Raw genomic sequence first — 27,064 nt, forward strand, 5'->3', positions numbered from 1 at the left:
CAAAACAGAGCCACACTGGCCACTGGGAGGCTTGCCCTCCTGTGCAACAAAAAACTTAGAGCAAGCTCCCAAGTGCAAGAGAGAGCGCTGTGCCTGGAATCCCTGTCTCAAGCAGACAAGACGACTGTTCCCTGGTCAGAGCTGCAGACAGTTGTGCCCCCAACATCTTCATCAGCTCAGCTCCCATCCAGCACTTCCGGCTGTACCTCCACTGGCTGCAGGTTCTGCATCTGTTCCACATTCACATTTACATTCTTTGAGTCTCCAGACCTGCGTGGGAGGGGGAAAAGACACACAAAGGGGACACAGGAAGGTTGGGAACCCTCTGGAGAGGAGTAGCCTCCCCAAGGAGACCACCCCCAGCAGCCGCTTGATGCAGGCAGGCAGAGCATTCCAAAGGAGCCTTCTGCTGTGTTTCTGGCTGCAGCCCAGACAACTGTAGATGCCCAGCTGGAGGCTTCTAGAGCTAACCCAGCGCAAAGCAGCAGAACAGCCAAGCTCTCACAGGCGAAAAAGGCTGAGACCACACCCCCACCCCACCCCCAGGAAGTGATGAAAACACACTGAAGGCTGCCACATGCCAGCTAGGTCCACCCCCAACAGACCCCTGGCCTTCTGGGCCTCCTTGTATCCATTTCCTCATCTATATCTTACTCCACCTTCTCCAGGTTCAGCACTCACCAGGAGTTTGGCAATCCCTGCCTCAGCAAAGATAAAAGCTGGGGGTTGGAGGAAAGTTTGCTCTTAGTCAGCAAACTCCTGCGATGTTTACAAAAGAAGTCACAGAAGCCTAACTTCCGGTTGCCAGTTCAGGGTTGGGGTTCAATCCAGGCCAGTGGCTTGGGCGGCCCAAACTTCATCACCTGCAATTCCCTGTCCTGATAGCAGCTCCTTCAAAGCCCCCAAGGGCTGGGTCAGAATCCCTTGCCCCTCCTTGTCTGCCCACAGAAATCAGGATTTCCCATTCATACTGTAATCTGCTGCTCACACCAGCAGCAGCAGCAGCAGCAGCAGCAGCAGCAGCAGCAGCAGCAGTCTTGGCCATGCACCACAGGAAGGCAGAGACAGAGCAGAGCTAAAGGCCAGCCTTCTAACCTAGCCTGAGGCTCCCTCCCCACACTAGGCCACCCAGGCTCCTAGGCAGTGCCTCAGGAAATTGCAGTCTTTAGGCTGCCTGTGAGCACAGCCATCACCCCTACAGCTAGGACAGCTCCATCATCTCCCCTGGAAGAGAAGCTTAGGTGCTTGGGTAGGTGTGGCTTTTAAGACAGTAACCTGTTACAGAACTTTTTTTTTTTTCTTAATTGTGTTTTTTTTTTTAAGATTTTATTTATTAATTAATGAGAAAGATAGGAGGAGAGAAAGAGCCAGACATCATCACTCTGGTACATATGCTGCCAGGGATTGAACTCAGGACCTTATCCTGAGAGTCCAGTTCCTTAGCCACTGAGCCACCAGACCACCAGAATTGTGTTCTATCTCTATTTTTGTTTTGTTGTTTATTATCTTTATTTATTGGCTAGAGACAGCCAGAAATCTAGAAGGTAGGAGGATATATATATATATATATAGAGAGAGAGAGAGAGAGACCTGAAGCACTGCTTCACCACCTGCAAATCTTTTTCGCTGCAGGTGGGGACTGGGGGCCTGAACCCTGGTCTTGGAGCATTGTGACATATGTGCTCAACCAGGTGTGCCACCACCCAGTCCCAGAATTGTGTTCTCTCTCTCTTTCATATTTATTTATTTATTTATTTATTTATTTTTGCCTCCAGGGCTCAAGCCAGCACTACAAATCCACTTTTCCTGTGGCCATTTTTTTGGATAGGACAGAGAAAAATTGAGAGGGGAAGGGAAGATAGAGAAGAAGAGAGAAAGACAGACACCTGCAGACCTGCTTCACGGCTTGTGGAGCAACCCCCTGCAGGTGGGGAGTCAGGGACTCTGAACCCGGATCCTTGCTCAACTTCTTGCACTTAGCACCATGTGAACTTAACCCGGTGCACCACCACCAGGTTCTAGAACTGTGTTCTCTATAGAGACTTTCTAGACTCAACTCCCAGCTCTGCCATTGATTAGCTGTATGACTTGAGTGAGTTACTTGGCCTTTCTGTGCACTGACCTCCTTAATAGGACAGGGATATTCGTGTCCAGCTCACAGTGTTGTTAGAAACGTGTTAGTGTGGTCCAGGAGGTGGCGCAGTGATAAGGCTTTGGACTCTCAAGCATGAGGTCCTGAGTTCAATCCCCGGCAGCACATGTGCCAGAGTGATGTCTGGTTCTTTCTCTCTCCTCCATATCTTTCTCAATAATACATAAATAAAATCTGATAAAAAATGTGTTAGTATACAAAGAGCTCGGAGCTGTGCCAGGCAGAATAAGAGCGTTGTTACTGGTTTGTTTATTTAGGGGTGTTGAGGAGTTCCTGGGAATTATGGAGAAACTAAAACACTAACAGTATCCCTCCCCCGCCCCTCTAAATTTAGCCAGAATCCAGGGCTCTGCTGGGGCCTGAAGAGCCTGCCTCCTGTATGGCCAGGCCACTGTGGAAGAGAAAACAAATTGGCCCGCTGGACACCTTGGTGAGACCCAGTCTCACTGGTGCTCTGCCCAGCAGCCCCCCCTCACCTGTTGGACAGAAGGAGCTGCGAACACTCACAGCCGTTCCTCTTCTCATCACTGTTTCCATCCTGTGTCTCTGGCTGCTCTGCTGAGTCCTTGGCCTCTGTAGCCAGGTCCTGTTGCAAAGACTCTGCCAACCTATTGAGAATCTTTGGTCAGTGGCTGAACACAGCAAATTATTCCTGAACTTTTAAGAGTCAAACCTGCCTCCCCTGTGGGACGAGGCAGCCTGTGCAGGAGGCACCTCTGTGCTTCCTCCAGCGGAAGAGATCAGCTCTCAGGACTAGGATCCAAACTAGCCCAGGGACACAGGCTGGCTCACTGTGCCAGGTTGTGGTGAGTCTGAAAGGTGCTCCAGAGGCCAGCATCCTGGTCCCAGCACTCCAGAAAGTCTCCAGGGCCAGAATCAGGATCCCTCTCCCCTTCCTATATCCCCACAGACACCAGGTTGTCCCACTTAAGTTCTGCTTCCGTGTTCTGTGAATACTATGTATTAAGTTCTGCTATGTATTTATGTGCTTTATAATTTACATTCTGTTGCTATGTTCTATGTACTGTGATCTGATGCTTATATATATATTTATTTTCCCTTTTGTTGCCCTTGTTTTTTATTGTTGTAGTTATTACTGTTGTTATTATTGATGTTGTTATTGGATAGGACAGAGAGAAATGGAGAGAGGGGGAGAAAGACACCTGCAGACCTGCTTCACTGTCTGTGAAGCGATTCCCCTGCAGGTGGAGAGCCGGGGGCTCGAACCGGGATCCTTGTGCTGGTCCTTGCAGTTTTGCACTACATGTGCTTAACCCACTGCGCTACCACCCAAGTCCTGATCTGATGCTTTAAATACACATACTCTATTATTTTGTTTATTTATTTTTATTTTTTATTATTTTTTAATTTGTATTAGCTTTATTAAGTTATTGGATAGAGACAGTCGGAAACTGAGAGGAAGAGGGAGAGAGACAGAGAAACACCTGCAGCCCTGCTTCACCACTTGCAAAACTTTCCCTCTGCAGGTGGGGACTGAGGGCTCCAACCCTGGTCCTTATGCAGTGAGATCTGCACTCAATCAGGTGTGCCGCCGCGCCAGCCCCATCTTTTATTCTCTTTATTTATTGAATAAACACAGCCAGAAGTCAAGAGGGAAGGGGTGACAGGGAGGGAAACAGAGAGACCCCTGCAGCCCTGCTCACCACTCGCAAAGTTTTCCCCCTGCAGGTGGGGGGACCAGGGACTAGAACCCGGGTCTTTGCACATTGTAATACGTGAGCTCAACCAGATGCTCCACCACCCAGTCCCCCTTTTTTTTTTCTTTTTTTACCCAAGCACGGCTCATTGGTGAGTGCTCTGGCTTGTGGTGGTGTAGGGGATTGTGCCTGGGACTTTAGAATCTCAGGCAGGAGAGCCTTTTCGGAGAACTATTATGCTACCTGCCTCACCCTTGCTTTTTTTGTTTGATTGTTTTTGTTTTTTTTTTGTTTTTATTTTTTTTAATTATCTTTTCTATTTATTGGATAGAGACAGCCAGAAATCTAGAGTGAAGGGGAAAATAGAGAGGGCGAGAGACAGAGAGATACCTGCAGCCCTGCTTCACTGCTCACAAAGCTGTCCCTGCAGGAGGGAACCGGAGGCTTGAATCCCGAGACTTTGAGCACCGTGACATGTGCAGTCAACAAGGTGCACCACCTGGCCTCTGTTTTGTTTCTTTAATATTTTTATTTATTATTTATTATTGGACAGAGACAGAATTTGAGAGGGGAGGGGAGAGCAAGAGGGAAAGAGACAGAGAGACACTTGCAGCCCTGCTACACCACTCATAAAAGCTTCCCCCTGCAGGTGGGGACCAGGTTTGAACTTGGGTCCTTGAACACTGTAATGTGTGTGCTTAACCAGGTGCACCACCACCTAGCCCCTATTTGTTGTTGTTATTTATTATTTTTTAATATTTATTTATTCCCTTTCGTTGCCCTTGTTTTTTTAATTTTTGTAGTTGTTATTGTTATTGATGTCATTATTGTTGGATAGGACAGAGAGAAATGGAGAGAGGAGGGGAAGACAGAGGGGGGGAAAGATAGACACCTGCAGACCTGCTTCACCGCTTGTGAAGCAACTCCCCTGCAGGTGGGGAGCTGGGGGCTCGAACCGGGATCCTTAAGGTGGTCCTTACGCTTTGTGCCACCTGTTCTTAACCACTGCATTACCACCTAACTCCCTGTTTATTATTATTATTATTGGACAAAGACAGAGAGAAATTGAGAAGGGAGGGAGAGATTGAGGAGAGAAACAGAGAGACACCTGCAGCTCTACCACTCGTGAAGCTTTCCCCCTGCAGGTGGGGACCAGGGGCTGGAACCTGGGTCCTTGTGCACTGTAATGTGTACCAGGCCCCTAGTTGTTTTGTTGTTATAGTTTTGTTTTGTTTTTGCCTCCAGGGTTATCGCTGGGGCTTGGTGCCTGCACTACGAATCCACTGCTCCTGGAGACCATTTTTTCCCATTTTGTTGCCCTTGTTGTTGCGATTATTGTTATTGTTGCCATTGTTTTTGGATAAGACAGAAATAGAGAGAAGAGGGGAGACAGAGGGGGAGAGAAAGACATCTGCAGACCTGCTTCACCGCTTTTGAAGTGAACCCCCTGCAGGTGGGGAGCCGAGAGCTCAAATTGGGATTCTTGCACTTTGCACCTTCCTGTGCTACCACCAGACTCCCATTTGTTTTGGGTTTTTTTTTTTTTGCCTCCAGGGTTATCACTGGGGTTCAGTGCTAGCACTATGAATCCACTGCTCCTGGAGGCTATTTTTCCATTTCATTGCCCTTGTTGTGGTTGTTACTGTTATTGTTGTTACAGCTGTTGTTGTTGTTTATAGGACTGAGAGAAATCGAGAGAGGAAGGGAAGACAAGACAGACAGGAGAGAAAGATAGACACTTGCAGACCTGCTTCACCACTCGCCACTCGCGAAGCGATCCCCCTGCAGGTGAGGAGCTGGGGGCTCGAACCAGGGTCTTTAAGCTGGTCCTTGCGCACTTAACCCGCTGCACTACCGCCCAGCCCCCCATTTTTTAAAAATTTATTTATTTTTCCTTTTGTTGCCCTTGTTTTTTATTGTTGTAGTTATTACTGTTGTTGTTACTGATGTCGTTGTTGGATAGGACAGAGAGAAATGGAGAGAGGAGGGGAAGACAGAGAGGGGGAGAGAAAGACACCTGCAGACCTGCTTCACCACCGGTGAAGCGACTCCCCAGCAGGTGGGAAGCCAGGGACTCAAACCGTGATCCTTATGCCGGTCCTTGCACTTTGTGGCACAGGCACTCAACCCGCTACACTAGCGCCCGACTTCCTGTTGTTTTTTGTTTTTTGTTTGTTTGTCTGTTTGTTTTTTAACACTCACTTTCTGACACAGTCCAGGACAGCCTGGAAATAGAGCCCTGTAGTGAAAATAGAAATCTATTTCTTCCTTCTCTTGCCACTCCCACACCCCTCAATCCCAGCAGACCATCAGCATCTCTAAGTCCAAGAATCTGAAAGTAGAAATTACTATGTGTTACCCACTCTCTTGTAGAACTCTGAGTTCCAGGGGATGTTAGGACTTGTCCAAAGCGACAAGAGGAGACAGAGGCAGAGTGAGGCCTGGAAAATGTCTCCTGCCTGTGGAATTTGGTGTCTTTTTCTTCTGCCAGCTGCTCTGAGGTGAAGCCAACTCTGTCAGATTTATGGTTAGAATATTTCAGACAGGTGGAGCAGCGGTGCACCAGGTTGAGCATGTACATTACCGCAGGCAAGGACCTGAGTTTGAGCCCCTGCTCCCCACCTGCGGGAGGAAGCTTCACAAGCGGTGAAATAAGTCTGCAGGTATTTTTTTCTCCCTCTCTATGTCTCCTTTCCCTCTCAATTTGTCTCTGTCCTCTCAAGATTAAAAAAAAAAAACTTTCTTTTTTTTTTTTTTTTTGTCATCAGGGCTTGGTGCCAGCACTACAAATTCATCATTCCCAGTAGCCATTTTTTCCTTTTTTTTTTTTTTTGAGAGAGATACCCACAGACCTGCTTCACCACTTGTGAAGTGGACCCCCCCCTTGCAGGTGGGGAGCCGGGCTTAAACCCGGATCCTCGCACTTGGTAATATGCACACTCAACCAAGTGAGCCACCACCTAGCCTCCCCAAAAGAGAATATTTCAAACTTCCCCAAACCTCCCATGGGAAGTCCCCGTAGTTCAGCCCAGTGCCCATGCTCCAAGCTCCAGTGTGAAATCACTATAAAGATTCTAAGCTCTAGAGAGGGAAGCTAAGTGAGGGGCTCCCCTAGGCCGGTGCTAAGGAAGAATTACTGACCTCACTTCCTCATACTTCTTGTTGCGGTAAAAGTCACTCTTTTTTATGAAGTTGACCAGTATCAGGTCGCAGAAGAAAGATGCCTGCAAAAGAGTTGGGGAATCTCTGAGTCAGAAACTTAGCCGTGATCACAGGAAGTACTCAGCCACTAGCACTACTCCCTGTTGGATTCTGCAGCATCCGCTAAGCGGGGCATCACTACTCCACTCCACAGATGGTGCTCAGAAAGAGGCACCTTTGTCTGAAGCCACAAAAGCAGTTTCCTGGTAGAAACCAAGTCAGCCTGGAGTCCATCCCATCCCTCAGGTCAAGCACCGCACACTGCCTTGATCCCAGCGAACCATAGCTTCGACTTCTCGAGTGCTCGCCTCATGCCAGTTACTGCACTGAGGTGCAGGAGGGATTAAAACAGTGTGACCTTCCAGGGACTCTTCCTCTGGGGCAGAAGACAGGCATGCAAAATATGACAGAGCAGCATAGTCTGTGTGGCTAGGAGCAAGGGGATCAGAGAGCCCTAGAGAGGAACATCTAGCCTGAGTTCCTAAAGAGGAATTTAGAGAAGGTTGGTGCCTGGCAGTGGTGTATCTAGGGAGTCTACACACTACTCAAGGACAAAATTCAAGCCCCTGGTCCCCACATGCAGTGTGTGTGGGGGGGGCTTTACAAGTGGTGAAACAGTGTTGCAGGTGTCTCTTCAAAATAAATGATTCTTTTTTCTTTTTTCTTTTTTTTTTTTTTTTTCACACCAGAGCACTGCTCAGCTCTGGCTTATGGAGGTACAAGGGATAAACCTGAGACTTTGGAACCTCAGGCAGGAGAGTCTTTTTGCATAAGTATGCCATCTACCCCTGCCCAATAAATAATTTTTTGAAAAGGAATTTATAATAGCAGACCAAGTGGGGTGCACCTGGTTGAGCGCACATGTTACAATGCACAGGGATCCAGGTTTGAGCCCCCAGTCCCCACCTGCAAGGGGGAAAGCTTTGTAAGCGGTGAAACTGTGCTGCAGGTGTCTCTATTTCTTTCTTCCTCTGTCTCCTGCTTCCCTCTCAATTTCTGACTGTCTCCATCCAATGAAGATTATAATAATGATGATGATGATGATGATAATAATAATAAGGAAGAATTTATAAAAGGCAAGACAAAAAGACTTGGGAAGGGTGTTACAGGGGTAGAAGTAAGCTGGTCATGTGTGGAAAATTCCACAGAGCCTTCAAGGGGAAGTTACAGAGTGGCTGGTGAGTACCAGCCTGAAATTTCTGAATGTCTTCCAGGCACTGGCCCTAATCCTTCAATAGGAGACAGTGAAAGACCTTGCAGGACCCAGTTAGAAGAGTTGCATTTTAGAAAGATCCCTCTGGGAATTCGTGTGAGGGAGGGAATGGAAGGACACTACAGCAGCCAGGGAAATACCTCAACTAGTGGAGTGTGAGACTTGCAAGCCTGAGGTTCTCAGTTCTAGCCTAGCACTGCTTGTACTGGAGTACTGTTCTGATTGGTCGGGGTCTCTCTCAATAAATAAATAAATAAATAAAATGTTAAAAAAGAAAGGCAACTGGGCGGAGGGTAGATAGCATAATGGTTATGCAAACAGACTCTCATGCTTGAGGCGCCAAAGTCCCAGGTTCAATCCCCTGCACCACCATAAACCAGAGCTGAACAGTGAGTGCTCTGGTTAAAAAATAAAAATAAAATAAAATAAAAAGAAAGAAAGGCAACACTACGGCAGTGATCAAGGAATGATGATAAGGCCAGAGCCAGATGAACTAAACCTATCCTGATGACAGTTTACGTTTGCTCAGCCAAGGGTATGCCTTTTTTTTCTCTCTCTCTTTTGTTGTCCTTGTTGTTTTTTTATTTTATTTTATTCTTGTTGTAGTTATTGTTGTTGATGTCATCATTGTTGGATAGGACAGAGAGAAATAGAGAGAGGAGGGGAAGACAGAGAGGGGAAGAGAAAGATAGACACCTGCAGACCTGCTTCTCCGCCTGTGAAGCAACTCCCCTGCTGGTGGGGAGCCTGGAGCTCGAACCAGGACAGTCATGCCAGTCCTTGCGCTTTGCACCACGTGCGCTTAACCCGCTGCGCTACCACCCAAGGATATGTTTTGTACAAATGCCAGTCTCCTCCACTAGAGGGCGAGACCACCCCATAGCACAAGAGGTAGGAGGGGTTCTCTTGAGATTGAGGGAGGGGTGAGTGGAGTAGGGATGTGTACTTAAATTCATTTCACCTCCCCTGACCCTTCTGAGGAGGTCCCCATGATTCAGTCCAGCCTCCACAACCCAACACTGAACATCAACATGAAACCAAGGTAAAGGTTTCTTTCTTTCTTTCTTTCTTTCTTTCTTTCTTTCTTTCTTTCTTTCTTTCTCCCTTTCTTCCTTCCTTTCTTTCCTTCCTTCCTTTTAAACCAGAGCACTGCTCAGCTCCAATTGGTGTGGAGGATTGAGCCAGGGACTTTGCAGCCTCAGGCAAGAGTCTAGTCTCTTCACATAGCCATTATGTTATAATATCTTCCTTGCCCACCAAGGTAAAGATTCTAAGCCAGGGGGGTCGGGCGATGGCGCAGTGGGTTAAGTGCACATGGCACGAAGCGGAAGCACCCTGTTGAAGCCTCCAGCTCCCCACCTGCAGGGAAGTCGCTTCAAAGGCGGTGAAGCAGGTCTGCAGGTGTCAATCTTTCTCTCCTCCTCACTGCTTTCCCCTTCTCTCCCCATTTCTCTCTCTGTCCTATCTAACAACGACAGCATCATCAATAACAATAATTACAACAACAATAAAATACCAACAAGGGCAGCAAAAGGGAAAATAAAAAAAAAAAAAAAGATTCAGGGTGGGAGTAGATAGCTTAATGGTTATACAAAGAGACTCTCATGCCTGAGGCACCAAAGTCCCAGGCTCAATCCCCCCGCACAACCATAAGCCAGAACTGAACAGTGTTCTGGTAAAAAAAAAAAAAAAAAAAGATTCTGGTCCTCCGTGGTCCTCCGAGGTTAGGCTCCACACACCTCTTTTTTTTTTCCCATGCCAAAATTAGTGCTTATCGATTCTCATTCCACACAGAGTTCTCTCATGCCCAAATACTCCTCTGCCACTTCCCCATTGGCCCTTGTTCTAATTTAACCCACACTGATGGCTGAAGGTAGCCCCTCTCTAAGGAAGGTAATATGCAAACATAAAGCATTCCCCAACAGTAGCTGTTATCAGTTAAGTAGAATCATTTGGGGCTCACACATGGCCTCTTTAAGTCCTGTTAAGAAAAAGGTTCTCAAGTTTGATAACCAACATATATAAAGAGCTTGCCAGACTCAACAACAAGACAACAAATAACCCCATCCAAAAATGGGGGGAGGACATGGACAGAATATTCACCACAGAAGAGATCCAAAAGGCCGAGAAACACATGAAAAAATGCTCCAAGTCTCTGATTGTCAGAGAAATGCAAATAAAGACAACAATGAGATACCACTTCACTCCTGTGAGAATGTCATACATCAGAAAAGGTAACAGCAGCAAGTGCTGGAAAGGGTGTGGGGTCAGAGGAACCCTCCTACACTGCTGGTGGGAATGTCAGTTGGTCCAACCTCTGTGGAGAACAGTCTGGAGAACTCTCAGAAGGCTAGAAATGGACCTACCCTATGACCCTGCAATTCCCCTCCTGGGGATATATCCTAAGGAACCCAACACATCCATCCAAAAAGATCTGTGTACACATATGTTCTTGGCAGCACAATTTGTAATAGCCAAAACCTGGAAGCAACCCAGGTGTCCAACAACAGATGAGTGGCTGAGCAAGTTGTGGTATATATACACAATGGAATACTACTCAGCTGTAAAAAATGGTGACTTCACCGTTTTCAGCCGATCTTGGATGGACCTTGAAAAAATCATGTTGAGTGAAATAAGTCAGAAACAGAAGGATGAATATGGGATGATCTCACTCTCAGCCCGAAGTTGAAAAACAAGATTAGAAAAGAAAACACAAGTTGAACCTGAAATGGAATTGGAGTATTACACCAAAGTAAAAGACTCTGGGGTGGGTGGGTGGGTGGGGAGAATACAGGTCCATGAAAGATGATGAATGACATAGTGGGGGTTGTATTGTTAAATGGGAATCTGGGGAATGTTATGCATGCACAAACTATTGTATTTACTGTTGAATGTAAAGCATTAATTTCCCAATAAAGAAATAAATTATTAAAAAAAAAGAAAGAAAAAGGTTCTCCTTGTATCAATAAAAAGTTCATCCTAGGCCCTCCAAGAAGCTTCCAGTAGGGCTGATGTAGCCACTACGGAACAAAGAAAAGAAGGAATAAGCTGTTAGAAACCTTAGCAAGGTCTTGTTGGGAACAGAACATCCATCCCCTCTTTATTTTTTTTATTTTATTATTTTTTTGTAATTTTATTTATTTATCTTCCCTTTTGTTGCCCTTGTCTTTTTTTATTATTGTTGTAGTTGATGTCATCGTTGTTGGATAGGACAGAGAGAAATAGAGAGAGGAGGGGAAGAAAGAGAGGAGGAGAGAAAGACACCTGCAGATCTGCTTCACTGCCTGTGAAGCGACTCCCATGCAGGTGGGGAGCCGGGGGCTCGAACCGGGGGCTCGAACCAGGATCCTCATGCCTGTTCTTGCACTTAGCACCACCTGCGCTTAACTCGCTGCGCTACCGCCCAGCTCCTGGCCCATGTCTTTAGAACATCTCAGAAGAGCAAAGGGGCATGGCAGAAATTCGGTGGAAATTTTGATCTGCCCTCCAGATACCACCTCCTCTTCTTTTTTTTCTTTTAACTTATTTTATTTTATTTTATTTTATTGTACCAGAGCACTACTCAACTCTGGCTTATGGTGATGCGGGGGATTGAATCTGATGAAATTTCAGTGCCTCAGACACAAGAGTCTCTTTGCATTATGCTATCTACCCCCGCCCTCACCTCCACTTCTTTGAGCCCAGCTAAAGGGAAAGATATGAGGAAGGACTACATTGACTTCTCTCTCTCATTTATATTATTATTATTATTATTATTATTATTATTATTAGACAGAGAGAACTTGAGAAGGGGTGAGGGAGGGGGAAATAGAGGGAAAGAGTCAGAGACAGTTGCACCCCTGCTTCATCACTCGTGAAGCTTTCGCTCTGCAGGTGGGGACCAGGGGATTGAACTTGGGCCATTGTGTTTTGTAATGTGTGTGCTTAACCAGGTACACCAATGCCTACCCACCTCCTTTATCTTTTTACCTGACTGTTCTCAACCAGGGGTGATTTTGCTCCCTGGTTGTGATGACCCAAGCCCTCTCTCGACAACTGGGGAGCAATTGTTGTTGGCATCTGGTGGGCAGGGAATGGGGGTTTACCCTACAATACACACACACACACACACACACACACACACACACACGGACTTAAATGTCAACAGGGCTGCAGTTTACCTGTAAAGTGCTTTTTTTTTTTTCCTGCCACTTTTTAATTAGTAAGGAGGGTGAGATTTCAGTTCAGGGGCTGACCCAGGTTCCCAGCCCCACCCCTAGCTCCAGAGCAACAGGCAGATAGATGCCTCACTGTCTTTGGGAAGGACACTCAGGGCGTTACCGCCACCAAGGAGGAAAGTCCAGAAGGCTCTCTTGACCCACATCACTGCTGATCTCACAGGTCTTCTTCCTGGGGCCTGGGGACAGTTCTGTGGGATCTGCTTTCCCCTACTGCAGCCCAGAGGGAAGAGGGAAAGGCAGGAGAGATACTCACAATACCCATGAGCGCCAACCCAGAGGCCACATTGATGCCTGTTGGAATGATGCCAAACTTCCCTGCCTGGAGAACAAACGGTGTGTGAAGCAGGTGGGCAGAGGGACATCCAGCCCACCTCACACCCCATATTCCACCCCTCCCCACCGCCCAGCCTCGGAACAGGAGAAACCCCCCTGTACCTTGCCATTCACCATGACAACAAAGCGGATCCCATAGACTTTCAACAGAGTGCGGAACTCCACCCCAGCTGCATCATGGTAATACCTGGCGAACCTGAAGGAGTCGTGGAAACCTCGCCTCTTGAGCCTTCTCCGTGTGGCAGCACAGACTCACCACTTGGGGGATTCATAAGCACCCGAAGGACAGGGGACTCAGAAGCCCCAGGGGTGATCACAGACCCTCTTCCTGACATTAAAAATCCACCCTGGTCTTTGAGTCCTTGCCAGACATTCCCCAAGAGACAAGGGATTCCCCACTCCGCACTGGCCAACCCCGACCACCAGAGCATTGACAGTAGAGAAGCCAAAGCTTGCTTCTCATTGAGCTCAGGGCAGGGGCTGACCTCCACTCCTAGCCCAGAGACCATGCTGCTGCCGCCTTCCTGCACTTTCTGCTCTGACACCCACCTCCACCCTTAGGCAGAGTGTCATCCTGATGTTTCACCCCCGGAAAAGACACAAGGTGCGACCAGGGTCCACAAGGCAGCAGGTCAGCCCCAATTACCTGAAGTTGTACCCAGAGGAAATAGATTCTCCTGAAAATGTGTCATCCAGTCGACGAAAGTTATATTGAGGATGGCACTTAGAGGCAGCTTTGTCAAGATCGCAGTCCCACATTATCTGAATTCCTATCACACCTCCCTTGATGAAAAGAGACAAGTATTGGTGAACAGAACATTCTGGAGATGGGTAGTTCTTTTTTTCTTTTTAAGATTTTTTTATACTTATTTATTCCCTTTTGTTGCCCTTGTTGTTTTATTGTTGTAGTTATTATTGATGTTGTTGTTGTTGGATAGGACAGAAATGGAGAGAGGAGGGGAAGACAGAGAGGAGGAGAGAAAGACAGACACCTGCAGACCTGCATCACCACCTGTGAAGTGACTTCCCTGCAGGTGGGGAGCCAGCAGCTTGAACCGGGATCCTTACACCAGTCCTTGTGCTTTCTCTCTGTCCTATCCAACAACAACAACAATAACAACAAGGGCAACAAAAGGGAATAAATAAGTATTAAAAAAATAAATAAAATAAGAGAAAAGGAAAACAATTAAAAAAAAGATTTATTATTGGGGGGTCGGGCAGTAGCACAGCAGGTTAAGCACACATCACACAAAGCACAAGGACTGGAGTAAGGATTCCGGTTCAAGCCCCTGGCTCCCCACCTGCAGGGGGTTCCCTTCACAAGCGGTGAAGCAGGTCTGCAGGTGTCTATCTTTCTCTCCCCCTCTCTGTCTTCCCTTCCTCTCTCCATATCTCTCTGTCCTATCCAACAACAACCTCAGTAACAACAATAATAATAACCTTGAGTCCAGCCATAGAGCAGCGGCTTAAGCGCACGTGGCGCAAAGCACAAGGACTGGCATAAGGATCCTGGTTCGAGTCCCCAGCTCCCCACCTGCAGGGGAGTCGCTTCACAGGCGGTGAAGCAGATCTGCAGGTGTCTTTCTCTTCCCCTCTCTGTCTTCCCCTCCTCTCTCCATTTCTCTCTGTCCTATCCAACAAGGACAACTTCAATAACAAGAACAACAATGAAAAATAAGGGCAACAAAAGGGAAAATAAATAAATAAATATTTTAAAAATAGTAATAATAACCACAACAGTGATAAAACAACAAGGGCAACAAAAAGGGAAAAAATAGCCTCCAGAAGGAGTGTATTCATGGTGTAGGCACCAAGCCCCAGCAATAACCCTGGAGGAAAAAAAAAAAAAGAGATTTATTATTGTGGTCTGGGAGGTGGCACAATGGACAAAACACTGGACTCTCAAGCATGAGGCCCCAAGTTCTATCCCTGGCCGCACATGTACCACAGCGATGTCTGGTTATTTCTCTCTCTCCTATATTTCTCATTAATAGATAAATAAGATCTTTTGTAAAAGATGTATTATTTATTACATTCAAATGTTTGATGTAAAACAGAGAAGGAAGCAGGGCATCAGTGTAGAGCATGCAGTGCTGGGGATCAAAGCAGGAACTTCAGGCATGCAAACCCGCTGCTCTACCAGCTGAGCCATCCCCCAGCCTTAAGAGGAGAGCTCTTTTTTTTTAGCTATGGAACAGGCCATGGCCGGTGCGCCGCTATGTTCCACCGCTGGGGAGCCAGAGACGACCCGAACTGCCCCTGCGGCTACAGACAGACTATGACCCACATAGTCAACGACTGCCACCTCTCCAGATTCAAAGGAGGTCTCGAAACTTTACATCAGGCTCAACCTGACGCTGTTGACTGGCTACGGAAGAAGGGCAAACGCTAGAAGAAGAAGCCAGAGCACTGCTCAGCTCTGGTTTTATGGCGGTGCAGGGGATTGAACCTTGGAGCCTCAGGCATGAGAATCTGTTTGCATAACCATTATGCTATCTACCCCTGCCCAAGGAGAGTTCTTTTTTTTTTTTTTTTTTAATTATCTTTATTTATTTGTTGGATAGAGACTGTCAGAAATTGAGAGGGGTGGTCCGGGAGGTGGCACAGTGATAAAACTTTGGACTCTCAAGCATGAGGTCCCGAGTTCAATCCCCCGCAGCACATGTACCAGAGTGATGTCTGGTTCTTTCTCCTCCTGTCTTTCTCATAAATAAATAAAATATTTTTTTAAAAAGAAAGAAATTGAGAGGGAAGGGGGTGGTAGAAAGGGAGAAAAGGGAGCTGGGGTGGTAGCGCAGTGCGTTAAGCGCAAAGCACAAGGACCGGCGTAAGGATCCCGGTTTGAGCCCCCGGCTCCCCACTTGCAAGGGAGTCGCTTCACAGGTGGTAAAGCAGGTTTGCAGGTGTCTTGTCTTTCTCTCCCCCCTCTCTGTCTTCCTCTCCTCTCTCTATTTCTCTCTGTCCTATCCAACAACAACAACAATAACTACAACAATAAAACAACAAGGGCAACAAAATGGAATAAATAAATGTTTTTAAAAATTTTTAAAAAAAAAGAAATTGAGGGCAGGGGTAGACAGCATAGTGGTTATGCAAAGAGACTGTCATGCCTGAGGCTCTGAAACCCCAGGTTCAATCCCCCGCACCACCATAAGCCAGAGCTGAGCAGTGCTCTGGTGTTTCTCTGTGTCTTTCTCTCTGCATGTCTCTCAAAAATAAAATAAATAAAATATTTTTAAAATAAATAAATAAATTCTTTTTTAAAATTAAAAAAAAAAAGAAATCGAGTGGGAAGGGGGAGATAGGAAGAGAGAGTCTTGCAGCATTGCTTCACCACTCAAAAAGCTTTCCCCCTGCAGGTGGGGACCAGGGGCAGGAATCTGGGTCCTTGTGTATTGTAACGTGAGCTCAAACAGGTGCGCCACCACCTGGCCCAAGAGGATAGTTCTTTATGGACATAGTTCTTTTTTTAATTTTTTCTTATATTTATTTATTTATTTTCCCTTTTTGTTGCCCTTATTGTTCCTTTTTTAAGACTGATTTTTTTTGTTTTATTTATTTATTTTCCCTTTTGTTGCCCTTGTTGTCTTTATTATTGTTGTTGTAGTTATTATTATTGTTATTGATGTCATCGTTGTTAGATAAGACAGAGAAATGGAGAGAGGATGGGGAAGACAGAGAAAGGGAGAGAAAGAAAGACATCTGCAGACCTGCTTTACCGCCTGTGAAGTGACTCCCCTGCAGGTGGGAAGCGGGGGGGGGGGGGGGGGCTCGGACCTGGAGGGGGGGCTCGAACCTGGATCCTTAGGCTGGTCCTTGTGCATTGCGCCATATGCGCTTAACCCACTGCGCTACCGCCGACTCCCCCTTGTTTCTTTATTGTCATCGTTGTTGTTATTGATGTCATCGTTGTTAGATAGGACTGGGAGAAATAGAAGAGGGGAAGACGGGTAGGAGAGAGAAAGACAGACACCTGCAGACCTGCTTCACTGCCTGTGAAGCGACTGCCCTGAAGGTGGGGAGCCGGGGGCTCGAACCGGGATCCTTACGTTTCCCGTGGCACGTGTGCTTAACCTGCTGTGCTACTGCCGGACTCAGGGACACAGTTCTTTATGGGCTGGACAGAGGCTGTGTTTGAGCAAGAGCTGGAGCCTCGAGCTCCACTGAGCACTGGACTAGAGCAAGGATGAGGAATATCCAGCTCTACAGCTGGTGAAATCATTTGGTCTGGTCCCTGCCAAGACAACGACATTGTGGACTTGAAATTCAATAAATCCAGAAGCTTTTTTCATAGCAACATTAAGTGCCAAGCCCCTGGTCCCTCCCTACAGGGAGAAAGCTTCACAATTGGTGAAGCTGTGCTGCAAGTGTCTGTCTGTCTCTTTCCCTATGTCTCCCTCCCTTCTCAAGTTCTCTCTGTCTCTATCCAATAATAAATTAATTAAAAAAAAGAAAAGAAAAAAGAAAAAGAAAGATGGTCCAGGAGGTGGTGCAGTATAAAGCACTGGACTCAAGCATGAGGACCCAAATTCAGTCCATGCCGCACATGTACCAGAGTGATGTCTGGTTCTTCCCTTCACTCTCCTTCCCTCTCTCTTTCTCTCCTTCTTTTTCATTAATAAATAAATTAAATATTTTTAAAAAGAAAGAAAGGAAGAAAAGAAGAATCAAATAGCAGTGCCAGCAGCCAGAGTAGACACAGCCCACTGTGTCAGTGAATGCTGAAAAGAGTTGCCTCAGGCTGGGGAGATGGCGTAATGGTCATGAAAGACTTCCATGCCTGAGGCTGTGAGGTTCCAGGTTCAACTCCTGGCACCATCATAAGCCAGATCTAAGCAGTGTTCTGGTGTGTGTGTGTGTGTGCGTGTGCGTGTGCGTGTGTGTGTGTTTCATTTAGAAGAATATTCTTTGGAGCCAGGCAGTGGCACACCTGGTTAAACATACACATTACAGTGTACAAGGACCCATGTTCAAGTTCCTAGTCGGGGCCCCCTGTAAGGGGAAAACTTCACAAGTGGTGAAGCAAGGCTGCAGGTGTCTCTCTGCCTCTCTCTCTCTATCTTTTTTCTTTTTTTATTATTATTTTTAATTTCTTTATTGGGGGATTATTATTATTATTATTATTTACCAGAGCACTGCTCAGCTCTGGTTTATGGTGGTGGTGGGGGGATTGAACTTCAAAGACTCAGGCATGAGAGTCTCTTTGCATAACCATTATGTTATCTGCCCCTGCCCTAATGTTTTACAGTCGACAGTCAATACAATAGTTTATACATGCATAACATTTCTCAGTTTTTCACTCTCTTTTTTCTTCCTTTTTTTTTTCTCTCTCTCTCTTTTTTTACTTAGAGCACTGCTCAGCTCTGGTTTATGGTGGGCCAAGGGATTGAATGTGGGACTTTGGAGCCTCAGGCATGAGAGTCTGTTTGCATAACCATTATGCTATCTACCCCCTTCTGTCTCTCTCCCTGTCTCCTGCTACTTTCTCAAATTCTCTGTCTCTATCCAATAATAAATACAAAAAAAAAAGACTTTCTGAAAAATTAAAATAAAAATAAAAGAATATTCTTTTTTATTTTATATCTTGATCTTATTGGATAGAGACAGCCAGAAATTGAGAGGGGAGGCAGAGATAGAGAGGGAGAGACATAGAGATACCTCCAGCCCTGCTTCACCGCTTGTAAAGCTTTCCCTCAGCAGGTGGGGACTGGTGGCTTGAACCTGAGTCCTTGAACATTGTAACATGTGCACTCAACTGGGTGCACCAACACCTGGCCCCAACTCATATTCTTTAAAAAAATTCTTTTTTGGGGGGGAGTCGGGCAGTAGTGCAGTGGGTTAAGCACAGGTGGCACAAAGCACAAGGACCAGCATAATGATCCCCGTTCAAGCTCCCGGCTCCCCACCTGCAGGGGGGTTGCTTCATAGGTGGTGAGGCAGGTCTGCAAGTGTCTATCTTTCTCTCCCCCTCTCTGTTTTCCCCTCCTCTCTCCATTTCTCTCTGTCCTCTCCAACAACGACATCAATAACATCAACAATAAAACAAGGGCAACAAAGGGAATAAATAAATATTTTTTTAAAATTTTAAATTCTTTTTTTTGCCTCCAGGGTTATTGCTGGGGCTCAGTGCCTGCATCATGAATCCACTGCTCCTGGAGGCCCCTTTTGTTGTCCTTGTTGTTGTAGCCTTGTTGTGGTTATTATTGTTGTTGTTGATGTCGTCGTTGTTAAGACAGAGAGAAATGGAGAGAGGATGGGAAGACAGAGAGGGGGAGAGAAAGATAGATACCTGCAGACCTGCTTCACCACCTGTGAAGCGACTCCCCTGCAGGTGGGGAGCTGGGGGCTCGAACCAGGATCAGTACGCCGGTTCTTGCGTTTTGTGCCACATGTGCTTATCCCACTGCACTACCGCCCAACCTCCTAAAAAATTCTTTTAAGTGGTCCGGGAGGTGGCACAGTGGTTAAGGAACTAGACTCTCTAGCATGAGGTCCTGAGTTCAATCCCCAACAGCACATATACCAGAGTGATGTCTGGCTCTTTCTCTCTCTCCTTCTATCTTTCTCATTAATAAAATAAATAAAATCTTTTAAAAAATTCTTTTAAAAATAAAATAAAGGTGGGAGCCGGGTGGTAGCGCAGCGGGTTAAGCGCAGGTGGCGCTAAGCACAAGGACCAGCAGAAGGATCCCGGTTCGAGCCCCCGGCTCCCCACCTGCAGGGGAGTCACTTCACAGGTGGTGAAGCAGGTCTGCAGGTGTCTGTCTTTCTCTCCCCCTCTGTCTTCCCCTCCTCTCTCCATTTCTCTCTTTCCTATCCAACAACAATGACATCAATAATAACTACAACAACAAAACAACAAGGGCAACAAAATAAATAAATAAATAAAATAAAAATAAATAAAATAAAGGTGGTCTGGGAGGTGGCACAGTGGATAAAGCATCGAACTCTCAAGCAAGAGGTCCTGAGTTCAATCCCCAGCAGCACATATGCCAGAGTGATGTCTGGTTCATTCTCTCTCTCCTGCTATCTTTCTCATGATTAAATAAAATCTTTTTTAAAAAATAAAATAAAATAAAATCAATAACTGTCTGTCTGTGGGGCAGGTGGCTGCAAAGCCCAGCCCATGCCATGGGCCCTCTGCCTTCCCCTCATTGCACTGCAGAGCCGAGCAAGTGGGCCCCAGGGAAAGCTCACTGAGACACACCACCCACCTTCGCAGCGAGCTCCTGGAAGTTGCTCCCTGTCGAGTTGACTATGTACCCCAGTTGGAAGATGGGGCAGTAGAGGTTCTCTGGACCAAACTGACAGGATTTCAGGAAAGCTCTGTCTCTGCTGTTCAGCACATTACTCCTGAGGAGAGGCCACGAACAATCAGTGAAACGCAGGTGAGAATTTCTATTCTTTGCCCAGAGTCAGTGGGCCCCTCCCCCCATCCAAACTGAGTCTCTGACTTTGGCCCCAACTACCCTCCCACCCCTACCCAAGCCCCCCTTACATCCAACTTCATCCAGAGACAAAGCCCACCGCACAGCAGTGTGCAGGGGTACCCTGCGTCACCCAGTGGTTCATTCACACCAACGCCATAGACTCACCATGCAATGGGCCCATGCACAGCAGAGAGCCAGCTCAGGCCCCACCCCTGGGTCCCCAGTAGCCAAGCCCCACATACTTGGAGAAGTTGAATCTGGGAAAATGAATGAAGTTCCTTATGTAAACAGTAAAGTTTTCAGCTGCGCCCAGGAGTGGCTTCCTGAAAATCAAGCCAGGAGAGCCTGTCCAAGAGGCGCTGCCCTGCCCCTCTGGTCCTTCCCAGACACCTGTGTTAGGATGCTTCTCTTTTGTTTGGTTTGCTTTTGTTTCTAAGTTTGTTTGTTTTTTTTTTTTTAGTCTTTATTATCTTTATTTATGAGATAGACAGAGCCAGAAATCAAGACGGGAGGGGAAGTTAAAAAGGGAGAAAGACAGACACCTGAACATTGCTTCACCACTCGCAAAGCTTTCCCCCTGCAGACTCGAACCCAGGTCTTTACACATTATAACTATAATATGTGGCTCAGTCAGGTTTGCCACCACCAGTCCCTGGTTTGATTTCTCTTCCTTTTTCTTTGTTTCTTTGCTTCTTTCTTTCTTTCTTCCCACCAGCTGGGGCTTGGTGCCTGCACTACAAATCCACTGCTCCTGATGGCCATTTTTTTTACATTTTTGTTGCTGTTGTTGTTGGATAGGACAGAGAGAAATCAAGGGAGGAGGGGAAGACAGAGGGGGAGAGAAAGACACCTGCTTCAGTGCTTCATAAGCGCTTGTGAAGTGACCCCCCTGCAGGTGGAGAGATGGGGGCTCAAAAGGGGATCCTTGCACCGGTCCCTGTGCTTCAAGCTTAACCTGGTGCACCACCACCCGGCACCCTGGAGTGGCTCTTTGCTGTTGTTTTTACTGGAGCACTGCTCATCTCTAGTTTATGGTAGTGCAGAGAATTGAACCCGGGACTTTGGAACCTCAGGAATAAGAATCTGCTTTCATAACCACTATGCTATCTACCCCTGCAAGACCTGCGTTAGGGCCGAGGCCAGCCAGTCCACTGGGGGACACTTCATGTGTACCTGGTAGGGTGGCCTAACAGGATTCTGATGTGAGTGAGGATTCTGATGTGGGCAGGAGCCACCATCAGGCTGGGTCCCATTGCCCAGAAGTGGATAAGCCTGCAGGGTCCCTAGACCACGACCACTCACATTGGCCTGGACTTTGTCTCCACTGGGCACCAGGCGTAGATCTCACAGATGCCCATCATATTCTTTGATCGCAGGCAGCGGCCAGTCCTCACTCCTGCATGGGTGGGGCAGGGACAATGCCAGGGGTCTCACTGCTTCCAAGTCTCCCTCTCCCCCCAGCCCAGACCACTGCAGGCCTCACCATTGCCAGTCAGAACAGGCTCCCCAGGAGGGCAGTCAGAGTCTTCATAGCACCAGGCTTGGGGGATTCTGTCACTCTGCCAGGAGAGAACATGCCTGGGTGGGGTTCCCCTGCAGGCCGCACTCTAGGGATGAGGACAGGGGTTCCTCCCTTGCCTGGGGTCACACCCTTTGAGAACTTGCTTCTCTTCCCAAAGCATGCAGATACAAACACCAAGGCCTACATTTCAGGAGGCCTTTGGAGAGGGTAGACCCCAACCACTATTGGTGGTTGTCCCACCCTCCCCACCTCCCCACGCCAAATCAAACCTCAGCACAGGTGGCCCGCCGCTGGTTAGGGGTCACAACCAGGTTGGTGACAATGAAGAAGATATTCTCTCCCTGAGGAAGCACAAAGGAGGTGAGGAACTTTGTGCCTTTTGGGGTGCCCTCCTCTCCAGATACTGACAAGAACTGGGAGTCACTAGGGGGTGTTGAGGGAATTGGGACTATCCCCAGTGGACAGGTCAGAGAGCTGTTCGCAGTCACAGTGACTATTCTGAGGGAGGGGTTCTCTGCACCAGGCAATCTGATGTCCGCTGCCCTGCATACTCTGCGCCCCATGCGGGCTCAACAGACTCAGAGTTAGTTAGCAACAGAGTGTTCCCATAAACAGTGGGGAAAGGCAACAGTTTGATGTGGAGTGTGGTCCTGGCGGCAGTCCGGAGCCAAGGGGACAGTGAGCAGAGGACCCATGCGACCCTTCTTCCTCACCCATACCCTGTCACCCTGGGCCCCAGTACTGGGTGGGACTCAAACCTGGGGTGGGATGACGTAATCAGCAACATCCCAGATCTGCTCCCCAAACTCCGAGGTGTTCGTGAAGGCCACACCCTTGACTTTGGTGATGATGCTGCTCTCCATGGAGGTGTCGGTGACCTGGTAACCCTTCTTCACCAGGAAGACCCAGCTGTCAGGAGGGGGTCAGCAGGTGGGCATCGACCTCATGGGTCTCCCCCAAAAAGCATAGATTATGTTGTGGAAATGCAGAGGACAATGGCAAGAGGGTATAATCTGAAAGCCTAGATCTTCGAGGTAAGAGGGCACCAACCACAGAAATGAGAGTGAGCATGTGAAAGGCCCTCAGGCAGGAGACAACCAGCTGCCTGACAGCTGAAGTGCAAGGAATGCCGGGCTTCCAGAAGAGAATGCAGTGAGGTCATGGCAGCCCTCCCCTCAGGGACCAGGGAGACTCAACTTACATTTACTGAAGGCATAAAAGAAGCACATCTACTGCGCTGGGGAGATAGCATAATGGTTATACAAAAGACTTTCATTCCTGAAGCTCTGAGTTCCCAGGTTAGCACCACCATAAATCAGAGGTGAGCAGTGCTCTTGTCTATATTTCTCTCATTAGAATAAAATGAAATAAAGGGCGGAGGGTAGATAGCATAATGATTATGCAAAGAGGCTCTTGTGCCTGAGGCTCCAAAGTCCCCAGTTCAGTCCCCCACACCACCATAAGCCAAAACTGAGCAGTGCTCTGGTAAAAAAAAAAAAAAAAGTAAATAAAAGAAGAAGTGGAGCCAGGTGGTGGTGGCAGACCTGGTTGAGTGCACATGTTATAATGTGCAGGGACCCGGGTTTGAGTCCCCTATCCCAACCTACAGGGAGAAAGCTTTTCTTAAATTTTATTTATTTATTTTAAATATTTTATTTATTTTCTCTTTTTTTGTCCTTGTTTTTCATTGTTGTTATATTGTTATTGACATAGTCATTGTTAGATAGGACAGAGAGAAATGGAGAGAGGAGGGGAAGATAGAGGGGGGAGTCGCCTGTGAAGCGACTCCCCTGCAGGTGGGGAGCCAGGGGCTCGAACAGGGATCCTTAGGCTGTTCCTTGCACTTTGCACCACTTGCATTTAACCTGCTATGCTACCACCCGACCCTCGGCTTTTATGGTGGTGAGGGAACTGAACCTGGGACCTTGTAGCCTCAGGCATAAAAGTCTGTTTGCATAACCATTATGCTGTCTACTCCTGCCCTCTCTCTCCCTCTTTATCACCCCCTTCCCTCTTGATTTCTGGCTGTCTCTATCCAATAAATAAATAAAGATAATAAAAAAATTTAACAAATAAATAAAGAAGAAGCACATCTAGCAACCAGGAAGGTGGTTCAATGTGGAACACTAGGTCAGATTCAAGGTTTGATTACTGTCATCACATACTTCAAAGTGATGTGCTCTCGTGTCAGTCTGATAAAACCTTTATTTTATTTACTTCATTTTAATGAAAGAGAGAGAGAGAGAGGCCCCAAGAGATCACTGCTTAGGTATGGCTTATGGTGGTGCTGGGGATAGAGCCTAGGACCTCAGAGCCTCAGGCACGAAAGTCTTTTGTGGAACCATTAAGCTGTTTCCCCTGCTCATAAAATCTCTAAATAAATAAATAAATAAATAAATAAATAAAAAGACATCTGCACTTCAGTGGTCTGATGTCATATCTTCCTTCCAGAGTCCCCTCTGAGCAAACCCATGTATCTAGCTGCCCCTTCAGCTGATGGCCCAGCACCTGCCAGGTGTGTGTGGAGGGAGGGATGAAGAGGCAGACAGGAACCAGGTTGGGGATAGATGTTTATAAATGAACACAACGGGGTTCTTGACTTGTAATTCTCAGGGGAGTCCTGGGCCGTGGCCACACAGGCTGGGAGAAGCTGAGGACTCCTCTGATTAGATCCTGTGGTTCTCAGTGTCACCAGGACCCCAGGCTAGATATGCAAGAGGCCATCCACGGGTGGGGTGCTCTGGTCAAAAAGAGTTTGGAACACACCAGACTGATGAGTTGTTCCAGCTCAGAGCTTGGCGCTGAGCTCAGTGATTATAAATAACCGACCAGATTCCTGGGCCAGCACCAGGCCCAGGCCCAGGCCCAGGGACACTCCCAGGACACAGCTGTATTCCTGCCCCCTTGCCATCACCCAAATACTTGGGGCTCCCACTGTGGGAGCCCTGGAGGGAGTTATTGCCCACATAAATAAATAAATAAATAAATATACTGCACCAAAGTAAAAGACTCTAGGGGTGGGGATGGGGGGGGTTTAGGTCCTGGAACATGATGGCAGAGGAGGACCTAGTGGCGATTGAACTGTTACGTGGAAAACTGGGAAATGTAACACATATAGAAACTATTGTATTTTACTGTGGACTGTAAACCATTAATCCCCCCAAAAGAAATTCAAAAAGAAATAAATATTAAAACAAAATAATAGGACCTAAACTAACTGCAAGATTTATTGAGGGAAATGAGGGAATCAAGGAAGAGAAAAGGCCCTACCCACGTGTTATCATCGCCAGAGCTGATGAGGGGAGGGGGTAGTGGAGGGTTCCTTGCCCCTTACGCCTATGGGAGCAAAGAGGGCTTCCTCCCAAAGCAGGGTCACGAGGGCACTGAAGTCAGTTTCCTGAACCCTAAGCTGCGACTCCTCATCGCAGAGCCTCCTCCCTCCGGAAGCCCCCCTCTCCGCCCCCCAAGAACTCACACCAACAGGTACATCAGGATGGAGAGCTGCACCAGCCTGTAGAGCAGGCCCACCTTCCTGTTGTGGGTCACGACGTACTTCTCGGTCTTGTAGTCAAGCAGCGACTCCCAGAGCTCCTTACAGATCGCCTGCCCCATGGTGTCGCCCGCCTGCCCTGGGCGAGCCGGTGGCCGGGAGCCGGCGCCTGCCGGGCTGCGGCGTCCGGACCTCCGCACTGCGGGCCCGGAGGGGGCGCGGCTCCAACCGGCAGGCGGGGCGGGCGACGCGGGGGCCCGGAGCGCGCGGGGCTGGGCGGCCGCTGTCGGACTGCGACCTTGCTGCCACCTCTTCCTCCGACCCTGATGGTGACACCAGGGCTGCTGGCTTGGACTAACAGGTCCGGAGCCCGCAGGACCGCGGCTGAGAGAAGAGGGGCCAGCAGGCTGTGGACAAAGTAAAATCCCCTGTCCCTGCTCCCAAGGAAACTCCAGAGTTCTAGCTAACAAGTAAGTGGGAAACGGGCTGACAGCTGGGTAGTGGAGAAGAAGAGAATAATGAACATTTATAAATGAACACAACGGGGTTCTTGACTTGTAATTCTCAGGGGAGTCCTGGGCCGTGGCCACACAGGCTGGGAGAAGCTGAGGACTCCTCTGATTAGATCCTGTGGTTCTCAGTGTCCGCTGTCATTCTGTGGACACATGGACCCAAGGCCCAGGATCATAAATACATCTGGACAGAGGGCCAGCAACAATTGTTAGCAATGTACCCTAAGTAAGTGATTAGTCCCCGTTCTGACTGCTAAAATGGCAATCCTCACATTCTCACTGAGAATAGGAGAGGGTTCAGTGCTTGGCTAAGGGAAGGTCGTCTTTTTTTTTTTTTTTTTTTTAAACTTACTGAATAGAGACGAGTGAAATTGAGAGGAGAGGGAAAATAGGGAGGAAAAGAGACAGACACTTGCAACCCTGTTTCACCACTCATGAAGCTTTCTCCTTGCAGGTGGGGACCAGGGGCTTAGACCTGGGTCTGCGTAACCAGGTTTACCACAGCCTAGCCCCCAGAAGGTCATCTTGGAGATTAGTTTTAGAATGTGACAGCCAGAGAGGTAGGTCTTGGTGTGTGTGCGTCTGTGTTTTGCACACTCACTTCCTGTATCTTATCTTCCTTCCACCTGACCAGAAATAGTCCTACTCCTCTGGCCCCTGCTCTAGCCCTGGCCCTCACACAGGCATAAGAAGAGCCCTCCCCCACCTGCCCAATTTGGGAATTGGAAGCAACCCCTAAAGTTTGACAGGTGTGATTCTGAAAGTAAAAGTGCTAGAGCAGTTGGTGTCTGGTTTTAGTGTGCCCTGAATCATTTGGAAGAAAAAAATACATATTCCTGGGCCCTGTCCCTACTGGTTTTTGTTTCTTTGTTGTTTTACTGCCACCAGGATTATCTCTGGAGCTCATGAATTTACCACTCCTGGCAAACTTTTTCTTATTTTTTTTAAAATTCTTAAATTCCTTTTAATTTTTTTGTTTTATTATCTTTATTTATTGTATAGAGACAGCCAGAAATCAAGAAGTAAGGGGGGGGGATAGAGAGGGAGAGAGATAGACACCTGCAGCCCTGCTTCACCACTTGCAAAGCTTTCCCCCTGCAGGTGGGTACCCGGGGCTTGAACCTCGGTCCTTGAGCACTGTGACATGTGTGCTCAACCAAGTGCACCACCACCCAGGCCCTAAATTTTTATTTTTAACCAGAGCACTGCTCAGCTGCTGGTGCAAGGGATTGAACCTAGGATTTTGGGGCCTCTGGCATGAGAGTCTCTTTGATAACCATTATGCCTGCCTTTTTTTTTTTTTTCATATTCTTATTAGATAGGACAGACAGAA

General features: G+C 47.5%; 1 protein-coding gene across 6 annotated transcripts; it reads right to left on the reverse strand.

The window, feature by feature from the left end:
• On the reverse strand, positions 1–25,663 carry P2RX5 (purinergic receptor P2X 5). Of its 6 annotated transcripts, XM_060204181.1 has the most exons (14): positions 25,205–25,663; positions 22,488–22,638; positions 21,999–22,070; positions 21,691–21,766; positions 21,510–21,603; positions 20,450–20,530; positions 19,992–20,130; positions 13,424–13,560; positions 12,880–12,973; positions 12,698–12,763; positions 6,952–7,034; positions 2,629–2,760; positions 655–719; positions 1–270 (listed from the first exon to the last, which is right to left on the reverse strand). In XM_060204181.1, exons 1-13 carry the CDS (start codon positions 25,339–25,341, stop codon positions 704–706), a joined length of 1,278 nt encoding a protein of 425 aa, XP_060060164.1. In that variant the 5' UTR covers positions 25,342–25,663; the 3' UTR covers positions 1–270; positions 655–703. The 6 variants fall into 6 exon arrangements, with proteins under 6 accessions (XP_060060164.1, XP_060060166.1, XP_060060167.1 ...); XM_060204183.1 differs by lacking the exon at positions 655–719 and having other exon boundaries at positions 25,283–25,663; XM_060204184.1 differs by lacking the exon at positions 655–719 and having other exon boundaries at positions 25,258–25,663.
• Positions 25,664–27,064: the final 1,401 nt, after the last annotated feature.

The sequence above is a fragment of the Erinaceus europaeus genome, chromosome 12 (genome assembly GCF_950295315.1).
Source record: "Erinaceus europaeus chromosome 12, mEriEur2.1, whole genome shotgun sequence".
Classification (NCBI taxonomy): Eukaryota; Metazoa; Chordata; class Mammalia; order Eulipotyphla; family Erinaceidae; genus Erinaceus; species Erinaceus europaeus.

Bases quoted from the DNA above. Each gene is read 5' to 3' on its own strand.
- P2RX5 (XM_060204178.1), bottom strand. From the start codon at position 25,341: ATGGGGCAGGCGATCTGTAAGGAGCTCTGGGAGTCGCTGCTTGACTAC. The intron at 22,071-22,487 runs GTTTGAGTCCCA...GTGCTTCCTCAG, and splicing joins ATTACGTCATCCCACCCCAG to GGAGAGAATATCTTCTTCAT. The intron at 20,131-20,449 runs GTATGTGGGGCT...GCCTCTCCTCAG, and splicing joins CCCAGATTCAACTTCTCCAA to GAGTAATGTGCTGAACAGCA.